The 24,183-nt window shown below is 33.5% G+C and overlaps 2 protein-coding genes across 12 annotated transcripts in view; one reads left to right on the forward strand and one right to left on the reverse strand.

The window, feature by feature from the left end:
* DOCK7 (dedicator of cytokinesis 7) overlaps nt 1–24,183 on the reverse strand; it is a 188,017-nt gene that overhangs the window by 92,963 nt on the left and 70,871 nt on the right. For all 10 annotated transcript variants that reach the window (XM_060410347.1, XM_015092015.4, XM_060410312.1 and 7 more), the window contains exons 15-16: nt 4,819–4,936; nt 1,365–1,435 (exon numbers count right to left, since the gene is read on the reverse strand). In XM_060410347.1, coding sequence (XP_060266330.1) covers nt 1,365–1,435; nt 4,819–4,936 — 189 coding nt within the window. The remainder of the gene's footprint in view (nt 1–1,364; nt 1,436–4,818; nt 4,937–24,183) is intronic.
* Nucleotides 13,542–23,093, forward strand: ANGPTL3 (angiopoietin like 3). Of its 2 annotated transcripts, XM_004002035.6 has the most exons (7): nt 13,542–14,115; nt 14,769–14,879; nt 17,220–17,334; nt 18,323–18,436; nt 19,015–19,110; nt 20,834–21,097; nt 21,445–23,093. In XM_004002035.6, exons 1-7 carry the CDS (start codon nt 13,621–13,623, stop codon nt 21,627–21,629), a joined length of 1,380 nt encoding a protein of 459 aa, XP_004002084.1. In that variant the 5' UTR covers nt 13,542–13,620; the 3' UTR covers nt 21,630–23,093. The 2 variants fall into 2 exon arrangements, with proteins under 2 accessions (XP_004002084.1, XP_042104945.1); XM_042249011.2 differs by lacking the exon at nt 14,769–14,879.

Consider the following 24,183-nt stretch of genomic DNA (forward strand, 5'->3'; position numbering starts at 1 on the left):
CATAAAGGTAGAGTAGTAGCGGTTTCATTGAAGGTGATTCTGGACTACATACAAGATTACTTAGGCAGAGAATACTATAGAAAAAGAAGGTTAAAGGGAAAACTTTAGTGTTTTGCGTCGAAGGTGTATGTTTTAAAGAAAAATGAGAATAATTATTATGGGAAAAAAGTAAACCGAGAGAGGGCCATAAATAAAGGTAAGAAAGAAGAAAGCTTTAGGGAGGGTAAGGGAAAGCCATGCTACATAACAGCAGTGAATAAAGACTTCTGTGTTTGTAAGTACATAAGAAGCAAATTTCGTGGCGATAAGAGACGGAGCCAATGGGGCAGAAGGCCGATGATGTTAAGAAAAGGAATCACTGATAGAGTCACACTCTGAAGAGGCTGGATAAGATCCTTTGAAAGCAAAGATGAAAAGATCCACACTGAGGGAGGGAGTGGAGCATTACCAGCTTCATAACAGAGGAAAGGCAGACACACACAGAGATAATCCGGGATGAAAAGCACAGAAGTTCACAGATATCAAGTTAGACGGTCTCAATCGACTTTGTAAGGCAGGAACACTAAGAGTAGCAAACGGAAAAGAGGTAGGAGCCAAAGGAAGGGGAAGAAAAGCTTAAAACAGCCACTGCCAAACAGGAGAGAGGGCAAAAAAGTGATGCCAACAAAATTTACCGAAGAGTAGTGGGGCCAAGAGAAGGTAAAATACCGTAGCCTCATCATGTGATAAAATAACAATAATCTGTGATGGCCGCAATGGGCACAATTTTGATTTTTCTCCAACAGCATCCAATAATAAGGGAAAAAAGGAGGGGTTAGGGTAGGAGCAGGGGAAGGTGAGGGAGGGGAAGAGGTGGGGATGATAGAAGGGGAGGAGGAGGAGAAGGTAGAGGAGGAGGAACAGAAAGGAGGAGGAGAAAGAAAGCAGAAATTACGTTATCCCGAGTTAACAATCAATTTTCCAAAGAACTAAAATGGAAAGTCACCCAAGGCAAAGATTTATTGGAATTTACTGGATGTTGCACTTGGGTGCAAGTTTAGTAAAGATTTAAGTAAAACTACAAAGTGTAGGTGAAAACAACAGCAAGAGACCAAAAGACCAGAGGCCACAATGGTAATCAATAATATAATAAAAATGAAAGGATCAGAGAATTTGACAGAAAAGATGTTTTGTATTTAAAGTCTTAACTTTCAGATGTCTGTGGAGAGAATGTATATCTACAGGTTGAAATTTAAAACTCTGATGTTGGCTGTCTTGAATTTGCACATTCAGTGCAGCAAAGCATTCAGTAAACACACTAATGTGAGAGCTAACAATGCCACTGAGAAGTGAGTAACTTTGAAAGAAATATTTGAATTCAGTACCTGTTATGATATACTACGGCTGTATAGGCTTCCTTTGAAAATTCTGAACAGCTAGATTTACCAAAGATTACCTGTAACAAATAACAGCATGTTGAAACTTTGTTGTAATAAATGCTAGATGTTTCATATCTATGTAAGAATTGGTCTGATTTAATAACTGAGAACAATGGGCAAAATCAGCCCAATGAAGAACATGTGCCTATAAGTTCAATTGCTTAACTGTAAATTTCTTTTCAACTACACACCCATCTGACATTCAAACATTCAGAAAGTTTCTATCCATTATATCTATTGGGCATTCATTTCTTTCCTTTTTCTTGAAGAAGGTAAAGAATTCATTTTAAAATCTAGCTGTAGTACATAATTTGGAATTTATATAAGAGTACGATCCTAGAATGGTGACTTATACCTACTATACAAATCAGTGGCTTCTCTACTAAAACAACAGTCATTCTAAATGTCAAATATAAATTATTTATATTAAAATATCCCAATTTTGGTCAAGCTCTGTATCCTTACTGTAAGCTACTCTACAATGAAAGAGGAGCTCCAGTCTTCTATTCTTACTTATGCTTTTTTTAATCCACCACATAAATAAAAAATTACCACTTTTAGAGACTGGATGTTTCTAAAGGTTTTAGTGACATTTTTGAGGTAAAATAATTCGGTCTTATATATATCCATCTCGTGAATTCTACCCAACCATGCTATGGTTAATTAGGGCAGCTGATTAGATAAATGTCTTATTGATGTCAAGGTCACAGCTATGATTCCAATGTGGCACACTTACAATGTTATCTAGTCACAAATTAAACCTTTAAGTCTGGCCAGTCATTCTACACATGCATGAATAGGTATGTGGACAGGTCATCACATTTCTATCACACAAGTGGTAAAAACGACTCAAAGTTTACTCCTCATGAGAAGGGGTTAACTGGCACCATCCTTAAAAAGAACATAATAACAGATATCTATGTTTCTTTTTGCAGGTCCTTTTAAGAGTATGTAAAAGTACAATAATTATGACTCTCCTAGATATGTCTAATTGCAAAAATTTTCTAAGAATATCTTACTATGTTTTAATAAAAATGTTGCTTCAGTGCCAGAATTATGAAATTTATGATTTTATCATATCAATGTTATTTGACCAAAATTTATCTTAAGACCCGTTTTAACAGTCATTTAAAAAGATAAGCAAACACAAAAATAAGCAAATGTCTGGTTATATATTCTTTCAAACCAGCCACTCATATAAACATAAAAGCATCATAGTTTCATAACATTAATAAACACAAGTGAATGGAATGCAGTACGTTTTTCCCCTCTGAGAAGCTACTGTTTTACACAAAGTAATTTATTTTCATAACATGCATGAAATGAAGTGGAAAGTGTTCCTTTGACCATTTAACATGTATTTGTAATCATTCATCAACATGAACTGAGCATCAATTATGTCAAGCACTATGACAGGCATCAAGATACAGATATGAGTAAGATATGGTCCCTGCCCTCAAGGAGCTCACAGTCTAGTGGACAAGGTAAAGAAATAAACATATAATCATCAATGAAGCAGCCTGTAAAAGAAGTGAGAAGACACTATGGCAGCACCAAAAGAAAGAGTGGTCTAACCACCAATATGGCTGGATGCAGCTGGGGCGCTGCAGAGGAGGCCATATATATGCTAAGACAAGGAAGAGTTTGTTAGGCAAAAAATAAAAACAGATTATTTTACATACACTACATCTGTCATAAGCTCAAATTCATATGACCATTCACATATAGGATAATAAAGCATCTATTTTCACAGTCCAGTTTCTTTTCATCAACAATGACGGTATATTCAGTCCTTCAGCAGAAATGAAGAGCTAGTTAAAAGCATGAAATGCTCATTCCAAACCTCAAGAGTAAATTCTACATTTATTGAAATATTTGCTCAGGATGCATTATATGCAAAGACCTGAAAAAGCTGCCATAGAAGAATACAAAGATGAATAATTTGTGCTTGCTGTTATCAAGATCTATAAACGCTGATGAAATTGAGGCTACAGTGGAAATGAAACTAGTTTTCTTAGTAAGTAGAAAATCAAAAGAACTTGATTCAAACCACTCATATAGAAGGCCGAAATAAAACTGCAATAATGCACCTGTTCTTAGCTCATTTTTAATCCACAAAAGTTCTCTCAGAGGATGAACATCTATCTACAGGTGATAGGTATGCTCCCACTCCGTAAGTTAAAAATTTGCTTTCATGGAACTTGCATTTATTAGTGTCCCATAAGTCCTCAATGACCATGTGGGCAGTCAAGACCCTCCCCAGTCTGGCCTCAGTCTACTATCTCTGACTTATCTTGCGTGTTCGAGCTCACTGGCAACTCACCATTCTACCTCTGCTGAAGAACATTCTCCAGTGTGAACTGTCTTCCTTTCCCCACAATCCAGACCCACTGCTATAACATTTTAACTACTTCTGAGGCATCCTCTCCTTCCTCTGAACATCTAGGCCTTTGAAGCCCTATATATTGTCAGTCTTCTAATAATTAGCACATGCCTTGGGTTCTCAGTATTGGCTGAAAAATTTAATCCCTTAAAAGTGTTAGTCCCTCAGTGGTGTCTAACTCTTTGTGACTCCATTGACTGTAGCCAGCCAGGCTCCTCTGTATACAGAATTCTCCAGGCAAGAATACTAGAGTGGATTGCCTTTCCTTCTCCAGCGGATCTTCCCGACCTAGGGATCAAACCCAGGTCTCCAAGATTGCAGACAGATTCTTTACTGTCTGAGCTACCAGGGAAGCTGTAATCCCTTGGGGGGATTTAAAAAATAATGGTATCTGCCTGGTATCCCTCCCCAGAGTTTATAGTGTAATTACAATGAGATTCAGTCTGGGCACTAGCACTTTTAAAAGCTTCCTGTGTGAGTGTAAAATGCAGCCGAAGTTGAGAACTATTGCCAGAGGTTCTCAACCAAGGTGAGAAGAAACATATAAATTAGAATTATTGGGAAAGCATTTTCAGCCCCCATTTACTTCCCACCACTTTCCACCTCCCTTACCTGCCCTTTTATTCTGAAGGAGGGGAATCAGAATCACAGATGCAAGCAAAGAGAAGAGCTACCTGTGCTCTGTTAAGAGCACCCTAGGTGATTCTGATCTGGCCCTCTTCTGAAGTTCACTATTTTTGAATCTCATGCATTGTTCTTATATCCTCTAGATTATAAGTCTTATTCATCTTTGTATCTCTGGAAGTGCCTAGCATATACCAAGTCCTCAATAAACAAGACTTCTAGTAAACTCATTACTACCTGTACAGGAAGTAATGAAGTCCGAAATACAGTTTACAAGATCATATTAATTTCCATTTTAAACCTGCCAAACAAGTGATACCACCCCTCCCCCCACAAAGAAAAGTCTATTTGAACCACATATGAAGAACAGAAATTGTAAAGAACATTTCTTACCGGCATAGCATTGCTAGGATCCTCCCCATACATAAACTGGACTTTCACTGTTATGTTTCTGGCAGAACCTTGACGGTTGGCAAAATTAAGACTCTGAGGGTATATGTAGAGAAGGTTTCTGTGAAAGCAATAGTACACATGATAGTGAACGTATCTGAAAACACTATGGATCACTACTACACACTACAAAAGAAACAAATGAACAAATACTGAATTATCAGCATTTGCTCTAGAGACACTATGCTATTTTTACATACAATGTTGGATTTGACCTTAGAGTAATCATTCAAACACACAGTAATCAAATATACCCCCACTTTACAGATGAATTGAGGCCCAAAAAAGTTAAGAGATTTTCACATACAACCAAGTGGCAAAGCTAAAATCAGAATACAGTTCAGTCAGACTTCAAAATGCAAGTTATTTCCTCTAAAAGAGGCTTCTGAGAAATAAACAAGTGAGGATAGAAACAGTATTAAGAAATTAAAAGACAGTTCTAATATTATCTTATAGGATGACATTTATAAAAACGGCTTTTTGTATAAATGTGATCAAGGTTTTAAGAGGTATAATATTCTACATTATTGTTCAAAAAACAATATGGCAATATGGTAGGTATAACAGTATTAGATAGCTACTATGAGAAAATCACATATTACTCTACAATCAACTGACGTAAGCCCAGTTGCATGTTACACAGCTGCTGGCAGCAGTACCTGCTGCCAATACAGAGATGAGAAATAATTCAAGAAAAAGCATCGAAATAGAGGGCTTCAAAAGAAAAGAAAAAATAGATTATGGCTAATTCATGTTGTTATATGGCAGAAACCAACACAATATTGTAAAATAATTATCCTCCAATTAAAAATGAATTTTAAAAAAAGAAAAAAAGATTGGGAATTACTTTACCTGAAGGCTAGTGCTTGCTGACAGCAGATGAACAGGACTTCAAGTATAATAAAACCCCCCTAATCAAATACTGGGGCAATGAAAATAGGTCTAAATTTTCTGGAAGGTGGTAGGGTAATACAGAAATTTTAAATGAACATACTCTTTGACCTAACAACCCCATCTCTAGTCTAAGGAAAGAACCACACATATGTACAAATGCATGTGTTCAAAGAAACTCATGACATTGTTTATATTAGGAAATAGGTATAAAGAATTATAAAGAAATATGTTCATCAGTACTGGGCTAATTAAGACATACTAATAAGACAAATACATATCAGAATCCCCAAAATGAAAATGTACAGCAGTATTTATTAGTGCAGAAAGAGATACCCAGCATGTTGAATGAAAAAAAAGCAGGTTCCAAAGCAGGATGTATAGTGGCATTAACCTACTTATGGAAAACTGTGAAGAAATAATGGCAGAAAATGTCTCCAATCTGAGGAAAGAAACAGACATCTAGTTCTAGGACATTCAGAGCGTTCCAAAGATGAACTCAGAGACCCATATCAAGACACACTATACTTATAATGTCAAAAGTTAAAAATGACAAGATTCAAAAGAGGAAAAGGTATCATCACACATTTAATGGCAGGGAAATACCTATAAACAAGAACATTTCAAAGCAACGCTGTGTTGTGAGAGAAGCATGCAGTAGCTATGGGAGAAAGAGACAGGTACTGAGTTGATCACAATGACGTCTTTTCATCTTCTACCACCGCAATGGCATTTGTAGAAGAAACTGAATTATTTTTGTCTAGATTTTTCCAGAGGCTAGATTTTACTGACTGCACCCTGTAGTAACATTTAACATGTTCCTCTGTTTTCTATAAACGGAAAGTTTAATCTAGACCTTTGGTCAAATTTCAGAGATAAGACATAAGTCATAAGATAGGACAAATGTCAGGGATAAGACATAAACGATACTGTATCCTTCTATCAGGAGGAAAATGTTTGGTGGTTGTTTCTCTTTCTGCGCAATTAGCAGATAATGATGATCCATGCCTAAATACATTAACTCATTAAGGGTTGCCAAAAGGTAATATTCTATCACTGTTTCTATATTTATAAGCTGAAATATCTCTATGAAAAGCACTTTTCCTTATCTACTATTTGCTTTGCTGGTGAGCCATTCATTATATGAGAAGCAAGAATAAATGCTTCATTCTTTTCCATTATCTGCCAGTTTTCAAAATAATCAGTTGGTACATTACATTCCTCTAAAAGGGATCAATTTTTTTAAAGCATCACTTATAAATTAATGGACCAAACATATTAACAGGTTTAAATATTTTGCAGTTACTATCTTTATTGGTGTTCAAATTGCATCATCCTTGACAAGTGAAAAGGTCAATTCAAACTGGCTCATAATCCCTTTGATTCAGTCATACTAGTCTTCCACAGCTTCTTGCTAATTCCAGGCTCTTCTTGTTTCAGGTTCTTCTTATACACTTTCTTTCCAAACCTGGAACCAGCTATTTCTCCAAGGAGCTGTGGTTTATAAAGTGGAAAATGTTTTTCCAGGCCACTAATTGTGGGTTACTCATTGTTTCTTCTTTGGAAGAGTTAGGGGAGAATGCTTTTAACATGAAATATACCTAATTTCATAGTGATAATTCACATTCAAGACTACAAGGCTTTTATTTCTTCTTTTCTATCTTGCATCTATACCATTTTTCCTATGCTGAGAATCACTGCCAACGACATTAACTATGAGAGAACTAAAGTATCATTTAATTACTCATTGCGTGTTATTCAAACAAAGGAGTCTTAAGGAACTCCAAGATCTTGTGGTCATCCAAGAGAGGATGAGCCTACAAAGAAGACTGATCAGTCACCTACAAAGAAGCAGAAGGAAAACCTTGAGAGTATAGTGACATGGAAGTAAAAGGAAGAAATTACAAGTAGAATTAAAGAGTTAAGCATCAAATGCTATTCAGGGACCACATGAGGAAAGAAATGAAAAATGTCAACTGAATTCAGCAACATCACATAAACACACCACAGCTTCTCTACCCATTCATCTGTTGATGGACACTCAGGTTGCTTCCATATCTTGGCTACTGCAAATAAGGCTTTCATAGACCAACTCTTTACCTTTTTTCTGAAATAATTGGTAGAAGTATAAAGCACCATAGGTATGCTCTTAAAGTTCTTACCCTTTTAGCGCTACAGGAAAAATTATTAATCAAACCAGATGGTGCTAGTGGTAAAGAATTCACCTGCAATGCAGCAGACACAAGAGACACGGGTTCAGTCCCTGGGTCGGGAAGATCCCCTGGAGGAGGAAATGGCAACCCACCCCAATATTCTTGCCTGGGAAATTCCATGGACAGAGGAGCCTGGAGGGTTACAGTGCATGAGGTCACAGAAAACTGAACACAACTGAGCAACTGAGCACAAATCACTGATAATTTTAGGCTGAAAACAGACAAAAGTAAGATTCAAGAGTAGTAGGCATTAAAAAAATGAAGCAAGTAAAATTCTGAAGAGTAGAGCTGAAAATGGGAGAAAGATATTTGGAGACAAAACATGGGGATTTGGGAAGCTTTTTAAGACTGGAAAGGCTGAAGTGTGATTAACTCCTAATGGAAAGAATGTAGGTGAGACAGAGTTTGCACACATAAACAAGAATGTAAGATTCCTAAAATGGTGGGAGAAAACAGGATCCAAAGCACTTGACAACAGACTGGCCTTTAATATGCTTGTAATTCCTCACTGTGACAAACATTTATTGAGTATACAGTATACCAGATACTCAAAATAAGGGAGTTCTTGACTTCATAGAACTCATGTCTGGAGGGAGAATCAAACAGGCAAATAATTATAATGCAGAACAATAAATGTTATGAACACTGAATGTCTTTGGGGGCCCACAAGGGGACTTAAAAACTAAAGAATCTGCCCACAAATTTCAATGAGAAAATTCCAAGTTTAAGATAGGCAAAACGCACAGCACAGCAAAACACATCATGCTTTCCTCCCACCCCTCAATTTCTGCATTCGGATTATAATTGTTTTAGCTTGTGGATGTGGACATAACCAGTCCCTTTCTATCTTTCAAGTTTTAGAAAGGCTCACTTTCCCTCTCAAACATCACATCACTTTGTTATTCCATTCGCAACTCAAATAATCTGCTTAAAATAATCCCAACTTATCTTGTTTATGTATTATTTCTTGTTTATATATCTCCTTTACTTAAGGCCAAACTCCATGAGTGCAAGGACCTTATCTATCTAGTTAGTTGCTCTATTTCCAATGCCTAGGATAGTTTCTCCTATGAATAAATCATTGACTGAATGAATGAATAGTACAGAACTCACATAAATATTTAGTTACTTAACTCTTTTGGAGTTTGGATTTTCAAGTGAAATGGGAATTAACTAAACATTAAGCTATGCTTAATTTCTAATATAAGCAATACAATTTTAAATTCAATTTGTCTCTGAAGGTGAAATGCACGCATTTAGACCAGATTCTTTTTCATTCTTTTGACTACTAACTCCACTAATAAAGTTCCACATAAACCCAGTAAGTCTTTACCCTGCATTTGTAATATTCCTTCAGAGGAATTTTAAGTTAGCAGAGAGAAGGTAGATCAATAAAAAGTGCTGAGTTGTTGAGATACCTGACTAGCCTTTTTTAAGGCTGATTTCCTATTTCACCACTTTCTCAAAATAAATTCAGATTAAATCCAAGTTTTAAATAATAAAAATAAAACCATAAAACTAACAGGAAAGCATTAAAGAGATCATATTCTATAGGTAAGGAAGACATTTCTGAGCATAAGCCACAAAAAATCATAAAAGACAAATTTTAAAGCCTCTACAGAGCAAGGGATACCAAAAACACAAGTGGAAGACAAAGGATAAACTGGAAGAACACTGATGTTACATAGACAACAAAGAGTTAATATCCATCACATGTAAATAATTCCTAAAATTGGTCAGAAAGAGACAAACAAACATGGGACAGGGAGTTTGATGGGGAGAGGGAGACTTAAGACAATACTCAGATAATTCACGAAGACAGCAAGACAGAGAGACAGCAAAATCAACTGGATATATCTGCCCCAGGTTTATCAATATTTTTTGTCTTGCTCATTCAAAATATTGGTAAAAATTAATGAGAAAAAAGAAACTCTCATATCTTTTTGGTAGGGATGTAAACTGGCATAATCCTTTTAGGATAATCTGCAAAGAGAAATCTACTTTGAAAGTTAACATCTATGAACTTATCATATGAAAATATTTATATACAAATATAAATATATTTTCTATGCATATTGTTTATAATCAGAAAATTACAACCAACTTAAAGTATCATTGATAGGGAGATGATTAAATTAAGGTGCATCTATATAATAAAACACTGTGCAAGCCACTTAAAAGGATATGGTAAATATACAGGCACTCATATGAAAATGAATTTTAAAATGTTAAAGTCTTAAATCAATGTACATACATAAAAAACAAGAGCTATATATAACGTACTCTCATTTGTGTTAAATAAAAATTACATTTAGCCAGTCATCCAAGGGAACTGGTATGATAGACCCCAAAATGTTAACAGTGAAGAGTGAGGATTTTTATTTTTTAAAGATTTTCAAATACCTGGGTTTCCACATTAAGTACTTTTAGTATAAAAATTAAACATTTATTAATGCCAGTTAATGGACATGGGAAAAAATGCTAAGGTAAATAAAATGATTCCTTCAAAGGTCACTCACCTTCTGGACCTTTGTTGTCCAATAATACAGTCTAGTGAGAGTACAGGGCTTCCCTGGTGACTCAGATAGTAAAGAATTCTGTTTGTGTTGCAGGAGACCAGGTTTGATTCTGGGATCAGGAAGATCCCCTAGAGAAAGGAATGGCTACCCACTCCAATATCCTTGCCTGGAGACTACAGAGTACTTTACATGTACCTGTTCTAACTGACATATCCTGAAAGCATAAAATACACACTAGATTTGGAATAGAGTATGAAAAAAGAACATAAAATACCTAATTAATGACTTCATACTGGTATGTTAAAGTGGTAATTTTTGATATATTAGATACATAAAACATATGTTCAAATGAATTTCACTCATCTCTTTTCAGTTTTATACATAAATAACTCACATTGTATCTCCATTGGCCAGTACTATTCTAGAAGAAAAGGAAACTAATATATTACTTTTTTATTAGTTCATATAAATATTTCTATTTATAAATATTTTTCTCAGTTACTTTTAGTCTTTCTACCAAACATATTAATTCAAAAACAAATGACCACATTTAAAAAGGAAAAAATTAGTAGGGACATACTATATTCAAATTAACAGGGATACAAGATCCAAAATGCCTTGTGTTTTATTTGGAAGTCAAATCTCCATAAGATTGCACAACCTGGGAGAGGATAAAGGACTTTGCTTCACTTTTTAAACAAAGATCCTAAATGTCCTATAATTCCATGCAGCTAAGAAGTTTTGAGTATTAGTTCATAGAAACTGGGAATCCTTAAATTAGGTCTTAATTTTGCTTAGTTTCTTAGGCATAAAAATTTTAAGTTTTTATAACGTTACTGGTTATATCTGGTTAGGCTTCTGTTTAAACACATTACATTTCCCATGTTGCCACTCTTCCACAGCTTGTAATTAGACAATTTATTTATTTTAATTCTATTTTATAAAATGTCAAACTACTATAAGAAAAAAATTACCCAGATATTTCTACCCAAAGACAATATTATACACCAAGAATATGCAACCACTGCCTCTAATCTCTCTTAGCATTATATGTGAGGCATTACAACCATAACTTCAACAGAAAGTATTAATATTCCAGCACATTAACTAAAATAAAAAGAAATTCCTACACATAGTCTTTCTTTGGTATTATTATCCAGTTACTTTCATGCACTGGAAGGGACTACTTTTCAAATTCTTTTCATTGTAAAGAACCTCCAATACTAAAAAGGAGTATCTATCACATGCAAATTTTATGTTTGAAAAACTCCCATGTTAAGACTTATCATTATCTTATTCATTCAATAAAAATTTATTGTTTCTCCAACATGTAAGGAATTTACTGAAGTGCTCTATGGAATATAAATTTAAAAAAGATACAGATCTTACCAATAAACAGCCTAGAGTACAATAGAGACAAGAAGTTGGCCCATTTCAACTGCCCCTCAACTAAAAGGTGGATGAAATATCAGGGTCAATAGTTTCAAGCAAGAAAAGGAGACAGTTCAATTAAGACAAGCTTCGAAACACGCTCTTCATGACCAATGATCACAACACTAACATATCCCTTTTAAAAGGGGGAGAAAATTAAAATTTTTTCACTAGTTCAACATACACTTCTATAATTTCACAGCATGTACCAGTGGTGGAAGGAAAAGTGAAAATGAAAATAAAGGAAAAATGTTTTTCTTTTCTTCTTCACTACTGAAAGTATTTGTATACTTTTATTTACTTGCATTCTTTATTTCTCTTACAAATAGAAATACTTATATTGTTCTATACTGGACACTTAGAAAAAGTATACACAAGCTAAACAAAAGAAATAATTCCTTGTACTTACCAAGGTTCAAGAGACCAAAATAAGAAAACCCAGATTCTAGAAAAATTTCCCAACTTATGTCATCTTAACATAAGATCAGATAATATTTATCAATAAAATATTACTGTACTACTACATAAATGCATTGACTTTCTAATTACAATAGAATAGCTCGTACATAATACCATGTTGTATTTACTAAACACTAGGTATTGCTCTAAGTGCTTTAAAATATTAATTTTTAAACTATATAAAATATATATTATCTTCAATTGATAGACAAGAAAAAAGGGATACAGAAAAGCTAAGTAATTTCACACAACTAAAGAACAGCAGAGTCAGGATTCCAATTCAGCCAGTCTCTCTCCAGAATGAAACTCTTAACCACGATGGGTTACTACATCTACTGTAACCATTCTATCCAAAAGCCCTTAATGCTAAATGATCAAAAGAAAGGTTTTATTAAATTTAGATCATGAATATTGTTCCCAAGTTCACGAACTACAGAAAAACTTATAATGGGCAAATAATTTGTGACACTGGAACCACATAATCTATTGGTCTTCCAGTGGGTACAGGAGAAAGAGGCTAGAACACAGAGACAGAATATAACAGAGAGAAAGGATGAAATACCTTTTAGATATGGATTTTGTGATTATATACAAACACGGTTTAGACAGATCATCTGAAGAAAAAAAATATACAAACAAATAATTATAGTGACAAATAATAAGGAATAAATAATCATACATTAGCTTATACAGAGTAGCATAGGAATACAGCATTAACATCACCTGCGCATGTGGAGGAAGGCTTCATACAGAACACATTTTTGGGGATCATCACTGTTTCAAAAAAAAACTAAAATACAATTTAGGAAATGCATACTTGATTCATTAATTTTTCCTCAGCTTTAATGATGAATTTATCTGTCAGAAGAGTTTGATATTTACTTGTAAATCTCTTTAAAAATCATGACAAATTAAAATGAGCTTTTAAAAATAGGTAGATCTCCTAACACTAAAAATGCAGTTTACAATACAGCAAAATTAAATACAATAACCATTTTAAATAATCAATTAAGGTTGTTGCTCATTTCTTTGATTTCATTTAACATTGATCTAACTCAGTCTGGAAGGTTACATTCATACAAGTTTACACAGCTTAATGATTAACTATATTGACCTGCCAACCTTACTGTGTCTGTGGCAAATAGTGTTATATAGAGAGTTCAGAAGTCTTCGTATGCTCCCAGGAAAAAAACAAATTCCAAATCGCTTGAAAGTGAATAATTAGGATAAAAATGTACACTATCAAGCTCTTTCTTTTTATTGCTCCTCTAGTTATTTCTTCCAGAACCGACCAAGACTATACATCACTTGATTCTATATCTCCAGAGCCAAAATCAAGATTTGCTATGTTAGATGATGTAAAAATTTTAGCCAATGGCCTACTTCAGTTAGGACATGGTCTTAAAGACTTTGTTCATAAGACTAAGGGCCAAATTAATGACATATTTCAAAAACTCAACATATTTGATCAGTCCTTTTATGACTTATCACTGCAAACCAATGAAATCAAAGAGGAAGAAAAGGAACTTAGAAGAGCGACATCCAAACTGCAAGTCAAAAATGAAGAAGTGAAGAACATGTCACTTGAACTCGACTCAAAACTCGAAAGTCTCCTTGAAGAGAAAATTCTACTGCAACAGAAAGTGAGATACCTGGAGGACCAATTAACCAATTTAATTAAAAATCAACCTCAAATTCAGGAACACCTGGAAGTAACTTCACTTAAAGTAAGTAAAAACTAAAGAGCATGATTAAGTTTTCAATGTGAATCTTTTCAAAAGAATAATTTTAAGACATGCTACTTGAAATACTTAGTTGAACTGCTGAAACACTATATTTTTCTCATTTTAGAAAAAAAGCCTCCAGGTAATAAATTTTCCCATGATAATTTCAAGCTGGTTTTTGTTTCCCTAACAAATTTATGAAAATAACTGAACTTTGAATATCAGATGAAACTTACAAGTCAGTTAAGCAATGAAATTTAGAACACTAAACTATTACAATTTGATTGTGAATTACTGGAGGCAAGTAAAAAGCTAAAGGAATATAACTTGTGTAACGATTTTATCTTTAAAATGTATAAAAGTAATACAGTAAATGGAAAACACTAAAATGCTGGGGGTTTTTTTCCTCCATGTAATTGAAGTAGTTTAAAGTTCAGGAAATCAGATTTTAGAGATGGTACAGTTTAAATAAAAAACAAAAACAGAAGTATGTACTATGTGAAAGAAGCATGAAATGGGAAAAGGTTTGCCAGTATTCATTTTTCTAATATACTATTAGTTTAAAAAATTAGACTGTGACAGTGCTATAGGAAATTTACAAGTCTAGTTTAACAGGAAAGAAAGAAATCTCTAACCAACCTACAATCTATATACAGACTTTGGTAGAACAGCAAGATAATAGCATTAAAGACCTTCTTCAGATTGTGGAAGAACAATACAGACAGTTAAACCAACAGCAAAGTCAAATAAAAGAAATAGAAAATCAGGTAAGTCAATATCTTAATAGTATGTCCAATCTTTTACATAAAAGTAAGGTTTATGAAAATATGGACCCTAAAATTATTTACAATAATTATAGCTGGATAATGAATAAAAGGATCACATCAGCATGACTGTTGAGTTTGCAGGCTCTGAAGCTAGTAAACTACCTGGGTTTGAATCCTGGTTCTAAAACTTTTGTGTGACCTTGAATAAATTATTTAACCCCTCTCTGTTTCCTCCCTCTCTGTTTCCTTACATACTCTAGGTAGACAATAAGAGAACCTGTCTTATAGGATGGCTGTGAGAAAAAAGAAAGAATTCATGCAAAGTATATCCTCAATATAGCAGCCAAAGAGATTCCTTTAAAATTTAAATTACACTATGTCTCTCTTTGAAACCCCACAATGGCTTCACATCTCACTCACAGTGGCCCAAGAAGACTCAGATAATTCTTAATCATCTCACTGACGTCATTTCCTCTGCTATAGTCATACTAGCCTTTTTACTGCTACTCAAACACATCAAACAAGTTGCTACCTCAGGGCCTTTGCCTATGTTGCTCTCTGTATGGAATGCTCTTCATCTTGGTATTGGCATGGCCCATTCTTATTCCCTTTAGGTCTTTCTCAAATACAAAATTCTCAAAGAATCCTTCCCAGATCATTTAATCAGAAGTTACAATCCCCTACACCCATGCTTGAAACCTGCTACCTCTTTCATCACTCTCTTCTTTCTCTTAACACTTACCTTTATTTAATATAATATATATATTTAGTTATTTATTCTGTCTGTCCCTGCACTAGAATGTAAGATCCATACGTACAGAAGTTTCTCATTTTTTTTAAATTGCTGTAGACCCCACAATATAGAACACTGTCTGATACATAGTAAACACTTAATCAATACATGCTGAGTTAATAAAGGTAATGTCACATTTAGTACAAACAAGTCAATAAAAACTTGCTGTGATTATAATTATTAGAAGCTACATGCCTAATAATTAAAGTTTAATACCCAACAGTATAATTTAATCTACCATATAAATAACTGGCTAGGTGAGGAAGGGAGATACCTGTTTAGAATAAAGCCATGCCAAAATCTAAGCATTCCAACATATATATATATATATATATATATATACTACCATACTTCAAAAATATTAATTAGTAATAATACTATTAAACAGCCATTCAGAAATTTCAAAAATAATTGACTTGAAGACACTGGTTAAAAAAATAGATGCCAAGGACTATAAAACAAATAATATAATTTCCACAAAACAAACACATTATGTTTTAGTAATTTTATGACTCATCATTTTAGTAACTTACTTTTGCTAATTTATCAATCATTATTTAGTAGGGTATTTTTGCTAATTGTCCAAAAAGAGGTTTTTTCCAACTAGTTTTAATTTCCATAATTTCCTTCTTACCGTATGTTATTCTTCTCTGTTTTCCTACATATTTTACTATGAGTAAATGAACCTACTTACAAAAGCAAACTGTCACTATTAGAAAATGGTATACATCTTGTCTAGTAATAAAATGTATGAAGAATTTAAAACAATAAATTTCTAAGTTGGAAGAAGCCTTAGATCATCTGACACAACTTACTCAAATTTAAATTTACAAACCAAACTCTCAAGTTAAGTTACTCTAAGACCACAGTCACTCAGTAGAAAAGACAAACACACTATAAGTGAACTTTACAAGAGAGCCTAGTGAATTATATCCTAAGAAATGCCATTTTTGCTGACATCAAAAAACTAACATTAGTAACACAAGATATTACATACTCTGCTTTTTTCAAGTCATCAATGCCACACTATCAGTCAATAAATTGCAAACCCAGCACAACAATGAAATATTGAATATATGAAAAGCAAACAAATAAACCTGCCAATTTGCTACCTCTACAAATACATTTACACGTCAAAAACTATCAAGAAAGCAACCTTGCTCAAATTACTATTATTATTTCTTAAGACTGAGAATTATGAAATTTGAAATCTGCCTCTGTCACTGAACAGAATACATATGTTCTAACAGAATATATATTACATTCATATAGATAAATAGAACATATTAAAATACTTTAACCAAAGTCTCTGCCTTTGGTCTTGCTGTTTTTTGATCAATTTCTGTTTTTTGTCTTGATATCTTTCTCTATTTTTTAAACTCATTAAATAATGTGCCTGATTAAATATTTTGAGAACAGGAAGTCTGTATACTACATACAGCATTATTTATCCCTGTTACCATTGAAATCAATAACATATTATTAACTCAGATTTCCCCTAATTAAATATTCAAATTTTTAAAAGTAGATTTGTATTCTTTTATCAGTTGAGAAGAACTGGTATTAAAGAATCCACAGAAAATTCTCTTTCTTCTAAACCAAGAGCACCAAGAACTACTCCCTCTTTTCACTTGAATGAAACAAAAAATGTAGAACATGACGGTAAGATAATTTGCTGCGTTTCTGTCTTGAAGCTATTACTATCAAATTTTTCTTCTATCTTTGACATTTCCATCAAAAATCCCTATTCTCAGGGCCAGTTCTAGACTAAAAGAGAGTGAAGAGATACATTCAACAAATATGTGTCAACCTAAACTGGATCTTAGTGATTTTTTTAAACCCAATAAAACATTCTTAAGACAATCAGAGAAATATGAATATAGACTTGCTATTAGGTAATAATCATTAACTTTCTTAGATAGAAAATGATATTACAGTTATATAAGAGAATAATCTCATGTTTAAGAGCCTTTAAGAGATGCATGCCAAAGTATCTAAGGGATTAAGGGTCATGATGTTTGCAAATGACTTTCAAATAGCACAATAAAATTCATATTTGTACATATTTGTTTATAAAGCAATAAGGTAAAATGTCAACAATTGTTGAATATGCATGGAAAGATTATGGCATTCTCTTCAAGGTTTCTACTTTCCATACAGAAAGCAAAAAGATGGGAAGACAAAGTCTCCATTCTCAACCAAGCTTCAACAAAATGATATATTTTCAAAGCACATTTATTTTTAATGTAATTCATAGAGGAACAAAAGGTCTTTGTTAGTTTCTTCTATATATGTTCACTCTTTCTACATTAATCTGTTGACAACCTAGTACGTACCAAGCACTATACTAATATCTCATACGTGGAATTTTATTTATGTTTTTCCTAGGTCTAGGGGAAAGGGCACTTAAAATTCTCATTTTGTCGCTTTCTCAAAAAGAAATCAGTTTGGCAATAACTATTTGATATTCTTCATATAACATGCCATCTAATAAAAATGTTTTAGCATAAAATAGTTTTTCAATAACACATTACTAAAAAAGGCTAAAGATGATAGTCACAATTCCATAGAATTTCAACTAAAATCTCAAGCTCTAAAGATATCATTCTTTACTAATGCACCTTATGTAATAACATTTTGTTGATTCTAGACATTCCTGCTGACTGTACCATCATTTATAACCAAGGCAAACATACAAGTGGCATCTACTCCATTAGACCTAGCAACTCTCAAGTTTTTAATGTCTACTGTGATGTTAAATCAGGTAAAACCAGCCTAAGACAAATACACAATAGTAAGTAAGCTAAGGTTACTCACTCCCTATTAGTAAGACTGCTGCTGCTGCTGCTGCTAAATAGCTTCAGTCGTGTCCGACTCTGTACAACCCCATAGTCGGCAACCCACTAGGCTCCTCTGTCCCTGGGATTCTCCAGGCAAGAATACTGGAGTGGGTTGTCATTTCCTTCTCCAACGCATGAAAGTGAAAAGTGACAGTGAAGTCGCTCAGTCAGATATATATCTGTACCTAGTACATACATTTGTACTAGATCTAGTACATACATTTGTCTTATTTATATACTTACTTATGCATTCATTCAATGTTCTCCATCCTTTTATCTAAAAAATTATCTAAAATGACTGCTGTCAATAAGTTTATTACGACAAATTAACTGGTTGCCCTTCATTTAACTTCTTGGGCCCACAATAAATAATAAAATATTACCATCACAATGTTAATAACTACCTTACACAGCCACCAATAAAAACCAAACAAAAAAACAGTATTTTGTTACAACTATCAGCATCAGTCTACTGAAAATACAATTTGTTCATTATATTCAGGTAGTTCATGGACATTAATTCAACATCGAATAGATGGATCACAAAACTTCAATGAAACCTGGGAAAACTACAAGTATGGTTTTGGGAGACTTGATGGTAAGATGACTTCATACATTAATTCACTCGTTAACTAAAATGTATTTATTAAGAATCTATTAACAAAGCCCATTGTGGATTTGGCATTAGAAATACAATGAATGAGGTACAGTCCCAGCCTTCTTAGAAATTATTAGCAAATAGTTACACATTTGTAAGTACTGAACTTATTACAATTGTCTTTTTTTGAATTATACTTTCCATAATTACATGTCTGTTCTATGTATATACTAAGCACAATTTAATTGGATGGCTTCTGATTATCATAATTATGATTTTAAAAGATAATTTTGATTTAAAAGTACTATATGTTTCAAATAAGTAGTAAATCCTATGAATGAGCTACAAAGAAAACCATCCTTATCAGTGGTCACTCTGCTTTCTTATTAACATTTTAGATATCAACTATTTGGAAGTTGGAAGGTACAAAGAAGCTGTCAACTGTCAGATCTTAAGAAAATGCTTAGATTTCAATAATTTAAATATTATAAATGTATATTATACAATGTGTGGTTTAAAATAAATTTAGGTAATTCAATGCAAATTATATTTGATCACAAAATAAATAAGGTAAAAAATAAAATAAGCTAAATAAAAATAAGATAGGGGTTTAAAATCCAAAAAGCACATTATAAAAATCCATGAGTTATGCCATGTACTCATTCATAAAATGGGTAACATCCATTATTATGGCAAGTTTTTAAATATTCAGGACTATTTGACTACTTAAACAGTTTTAGATTCAGACTACCAATTAAATCCCAAACTAAAAGGTATAATCACTGATATGCTTTGTAGGCTCAAGTCTTCTCCTAAGAGTGACAGTCCAGAATACTCATTTATTTCTTCAAGGAAGTAAGCCATTTGTAGTTTGCAACTCTTAAAATGAAATATACTGATTCAACAGCAGTAAAGAAATTCCCTTAAATGCTTTAATAAAAGGGATAATTAAAGAGAGATTAATTGTAGTAATTAAAGAGAACTGTTTGTATTTATGTTATGTTTTTCATTCCAAATAAAATTTTTAAAACTGCGGCAAAAAGTTATTAAGAATAATGCTTTTTATTTAAAAATTTTAAATTTATTTCCTTCTTTTTCTACAAGGAAAATATATATACCAAGAAAATATCAAAGGCCAAGACTATATGAGAGGAAAATAACATTATTATCCAAGTCTCTAGAAATACTTAACAAATCTCTTCATAGTACCATCACTCTTTCTACATTAATCTGTTGACAACCTAGTACACACCAAGCACTATACTAATATCTCATATGTGGAATTTTATTTATGTTTTTCCTAGGTCTAGGGGAAAGGGCATAGTACATGGGTATTAAAAAAAAAAAACCCCAGCTGATTATAAAGCCACTATACATAAGGATCCAAAAGTTAGATAACATTTTACCAATGACCAACCCTATAAATACTTATAATAGTCTAATAGGTTTCACCTGTGAAATATGCCTGATAATATCCAGTTTAGAAAGGATAATCATACTCTAGGTAGGCCCATTAATATTTTCACAGTTGTTGTAATATAACTATCTTCAATAAAACTGTTTTTAAAACAAATATTTTAAGAAACTCTAAAGGATTCAAGATGAAAACAGTTAAGCTCCTTACAGCGAAAAAATTAAAACAAAAACTCTCAAAATAAATGGTCACTGCCTCAACTACAGTTAACAATCCACAGATTTCTGCAACTTTTTTTTTTTTTTTCAGGAGAATTTTGGTTGGGTTTAGAAAAGATATACTCCATAGTAAAGCAATCTAACTATATCTTGCGAATCGAGCTAGAAGACTGGAAAGACAAGTATTACACTGAATACTCTTTTCACTTGGGAGATCATGAAACCAACTATACACTACATCTAGCTGAGATTTCTGGCAATGGCCCCAAGGCATTTCCGGAACACAAAGACTTGATGTTTTCTACTTGGGATCACAAAGCAAAAGGACATTTCAACTGTCCAGAAAGTAATTCAGGTATCCTCTTCCTAATATCAAAACTTTATTTTCATATCTTCAAAGTATCTTTCCAGAGTAAGAGCTAATATCTTTCAATGTCAACCCCTTAAATACGCATCCAAAATAAACATTTTCTCTATATGTAAATGTCTCATAACATATGTGGTAATTTGATTCTAGTTCAATTATGCATTTCACCTCTAACCTTTCTCAGATATTTTATTTTTGATCAGATGTATGAGACATATAAATCATTTAAAATTGGAAACTATGCATATAACTACAGATGCACTCACCGGGTCAATATAATAACAGCAACTATATATGTGTCTGTATCTATTAAACTGTGTATCTATCCTTTTTAGGAGGCTGGTGGTGCCATGATGTATGTGGGGAAAACAACCTAAATGGTAAATACAACAAGCCAAGAGCAAAAGCTAAGCCAGAGAGGAAAGGAGGAATATGCTGGAAGTCTCAAGATGGAAGACTGTACTCCATCAAAGCAACCAAAATGCTGATACATCCATCAGATTCAGAAAATTATGAATGAACTGAGGCAAATGTAAAAGCCAATAAATTATTAAACATTAAACTCATCCCATATTACAATGGCTTAGAAATCCAGTATTAAACCTCTAATAGAAGGCTTAGAAATAAATTCTTTATATTAAAGCCACTACCAAGTTAATATTAAACATATCACATCACTTCAAAGAACACCATTTATTCTCAATCAAAATTTTATGACAATCATTTATACATATATTTTGTGATGTGTGAATCAAATTTTAGAATCTGATTCTAAATTTTAACCAATGGATGAAATTTCAAAAACCATTCTAAATAAACAACATAAAAAAAATTTTATGTTTAAAGTCATCATGTTAGCTAACTGCACAAATTCCTCAGTTAAAAAAATACTTTTCTTGCTAAAATTCTAAACTTGAATAAATATAAACAATAACTGTACAATTTTTAAATGATGTAATATTAATTTCAAAACTAAAATTAAATAAGTTGACAGTACATGTGAAAATCAGTAACATGGATTTTAAAATTGATACTAATTTTACTAAATAATTTGGAGTAAATGTTCGGTATGCTTTATTTATGAGGCAAAATGAAGCAGGATGAAATACTGTATTGAAATAGGCTCACACTGTTAAATATAGTAGATCATAACTGCTAAGTCATACTGACTTTAAATATCAACTATCACTGTACCTTATTTGTTAACTTGTCTGGACTCTATACATATTTTAACTCCTGAAAGTGAAAGTCGCTCAGTCATGTCCCACTCTTTGCGATCCCATGGACTACACAGTCCATGGAACTCTCCAGGCCAGAATTGTACAGAGGGTAGCCGTTCCCTTCTCCAAGGTATCTTCACAACCCAGGGATGGAACCCAGGCCTCCCTCACCGCGGGTGGGTTCTTTACCAGCTGAGCCACCAGGGAAGCCCAAGAATACTGGAGTGGGTATCCCTTCTCCAGCAGATCTTCCCAACTCAGAAATCAAACCAGGGTCTCCCACATTGCATATTGTCTGGACTCTATACATATTTTAACTCCTAATGTTGTGAAAAACAAACAATTTTAAGGTGATCTTGTCAAAATACAGTAAGAAAGAATGTGTTTGTGGCATCAAATTAAAGTTTAATAATTTGTTTCCCTTGGACACAGTGTGAGTCTAACACTAATTTGGAGGTTTTCAAAGAGAATTAAGAATCATAAAAAGTTACTGAATGATTAAACAAACAGTCTGAGGAATATTAACATTTCCAAATTCATTCCAAGACTCAGTCCTCTACATTACAGACATTTACATTCTTGTAGTTTTTTACTGACATCTAATAGGAGTATGATTATGCTATTTCTAATTTCAATAATTTAAATTGTAAATACTCAAGGATTATTAGAGGATATTCTGACCATAATATCTTTTGGCAGTATTTATTTTTTTTAAGTTTCTAAAGAAATCATCAAAGAGAAATAAAATCTTGAATTAAATTTAATTTTTAAAGACTAATTTTTTTAAAAAAAGGAAAAAAGGGTAGTGCCAAAGTCTGTCATCATTGTCACTCAGTCACCCAGTCATGTCCAACTCTTTGCAACCCCATCGACTGCAGCATGCCAGGGTTTCCTGTCCTTCACCATCGCCCGGAGCTTGCTCAATGTCATGTCCATTGAGTCAGTGATGCCATCCAACCATCTCATCCTCTGTCGTCCCCTTTTCCTCCTGCTTTCAATCTTTCCCTTCATCAGGGTCTTTTCTAATGAGTGGGCTCTTCCCATTAGGTGGCAAAAGGACTGAAGCCTCAGCATCAGCATTAGTCCTTCCAATGAACATTCAGGACTGATTTCCTTTAGGATGGACTGGTTGGATCTCCTTGCTGTCCAAGGGACTCTCAAAAGTCTTCACCAACACCATAGTTCAAAAGCATCAGTTCTTCAGCTTTCAGTATTCTTTATGGTTCAACTCTCACATGCATACATGACTACTGGAAAAAACATAACTTTGACAGGACAGACCTTTGCTGACAAAGTAATATCCCTGCTTTTTAATATGTCGTCTAGGTCAGTCATAGGTTTTCTTCCAAGGAGCAAGGGTTTTTCAATTTCATGGCTGCAATCACCATCTGCTGTGATGCTGGAGCCCAAGAAAATTGTCTTTCACTGTTTCCATTGTTTCCCAACCTATTTGCCATAAAGTGATGAGACAGGCTATTTGCCATAAAGTGATGAGACTGACTGTCATGATCTTCATTTTCTGAATGTTGAGCTTTAATCCAACTTTTTCACTCTCCTCTTTCACCTTCATCAAGAGGCTCTTCAATTCCTCTCCACTTTCTGCCATAAGGGTGGTATCATCTGCATATCTGATGTTATTGATATTTTCTCCCAGCAATCTTGAGTCCAGCTTGTGCTTCATCCAGGCCGGCATTTTGAATGATGTACTCTGCATATAAGTTAAATAAGCAGGATGACAATATACAGCCTTGACGTACGCCTTTCCCATTTTGAACCAGTCTATTGTTCCATGTCTGGTTCTAACTGTTGCTTCCTGACTTAATACAGGTTTCTCAGGAGCAGGTAAGGTGATCT

This window comes from Ovis aries, chromosome 1 (assembly GCF_016772045.2).
Source record: "Ovis aries strain OAR_USU_Benz2616 breed Rambouillet chromosome 1, ARS-UI_Ramb_v3.0, whole genome shotgun sequence".
Taxonomy (NCBI): Eukaryota; Metazoa; Chordata; class Mammalia; order Artiodactyla; family Bovidae; genus Ovis; species Ovis aries.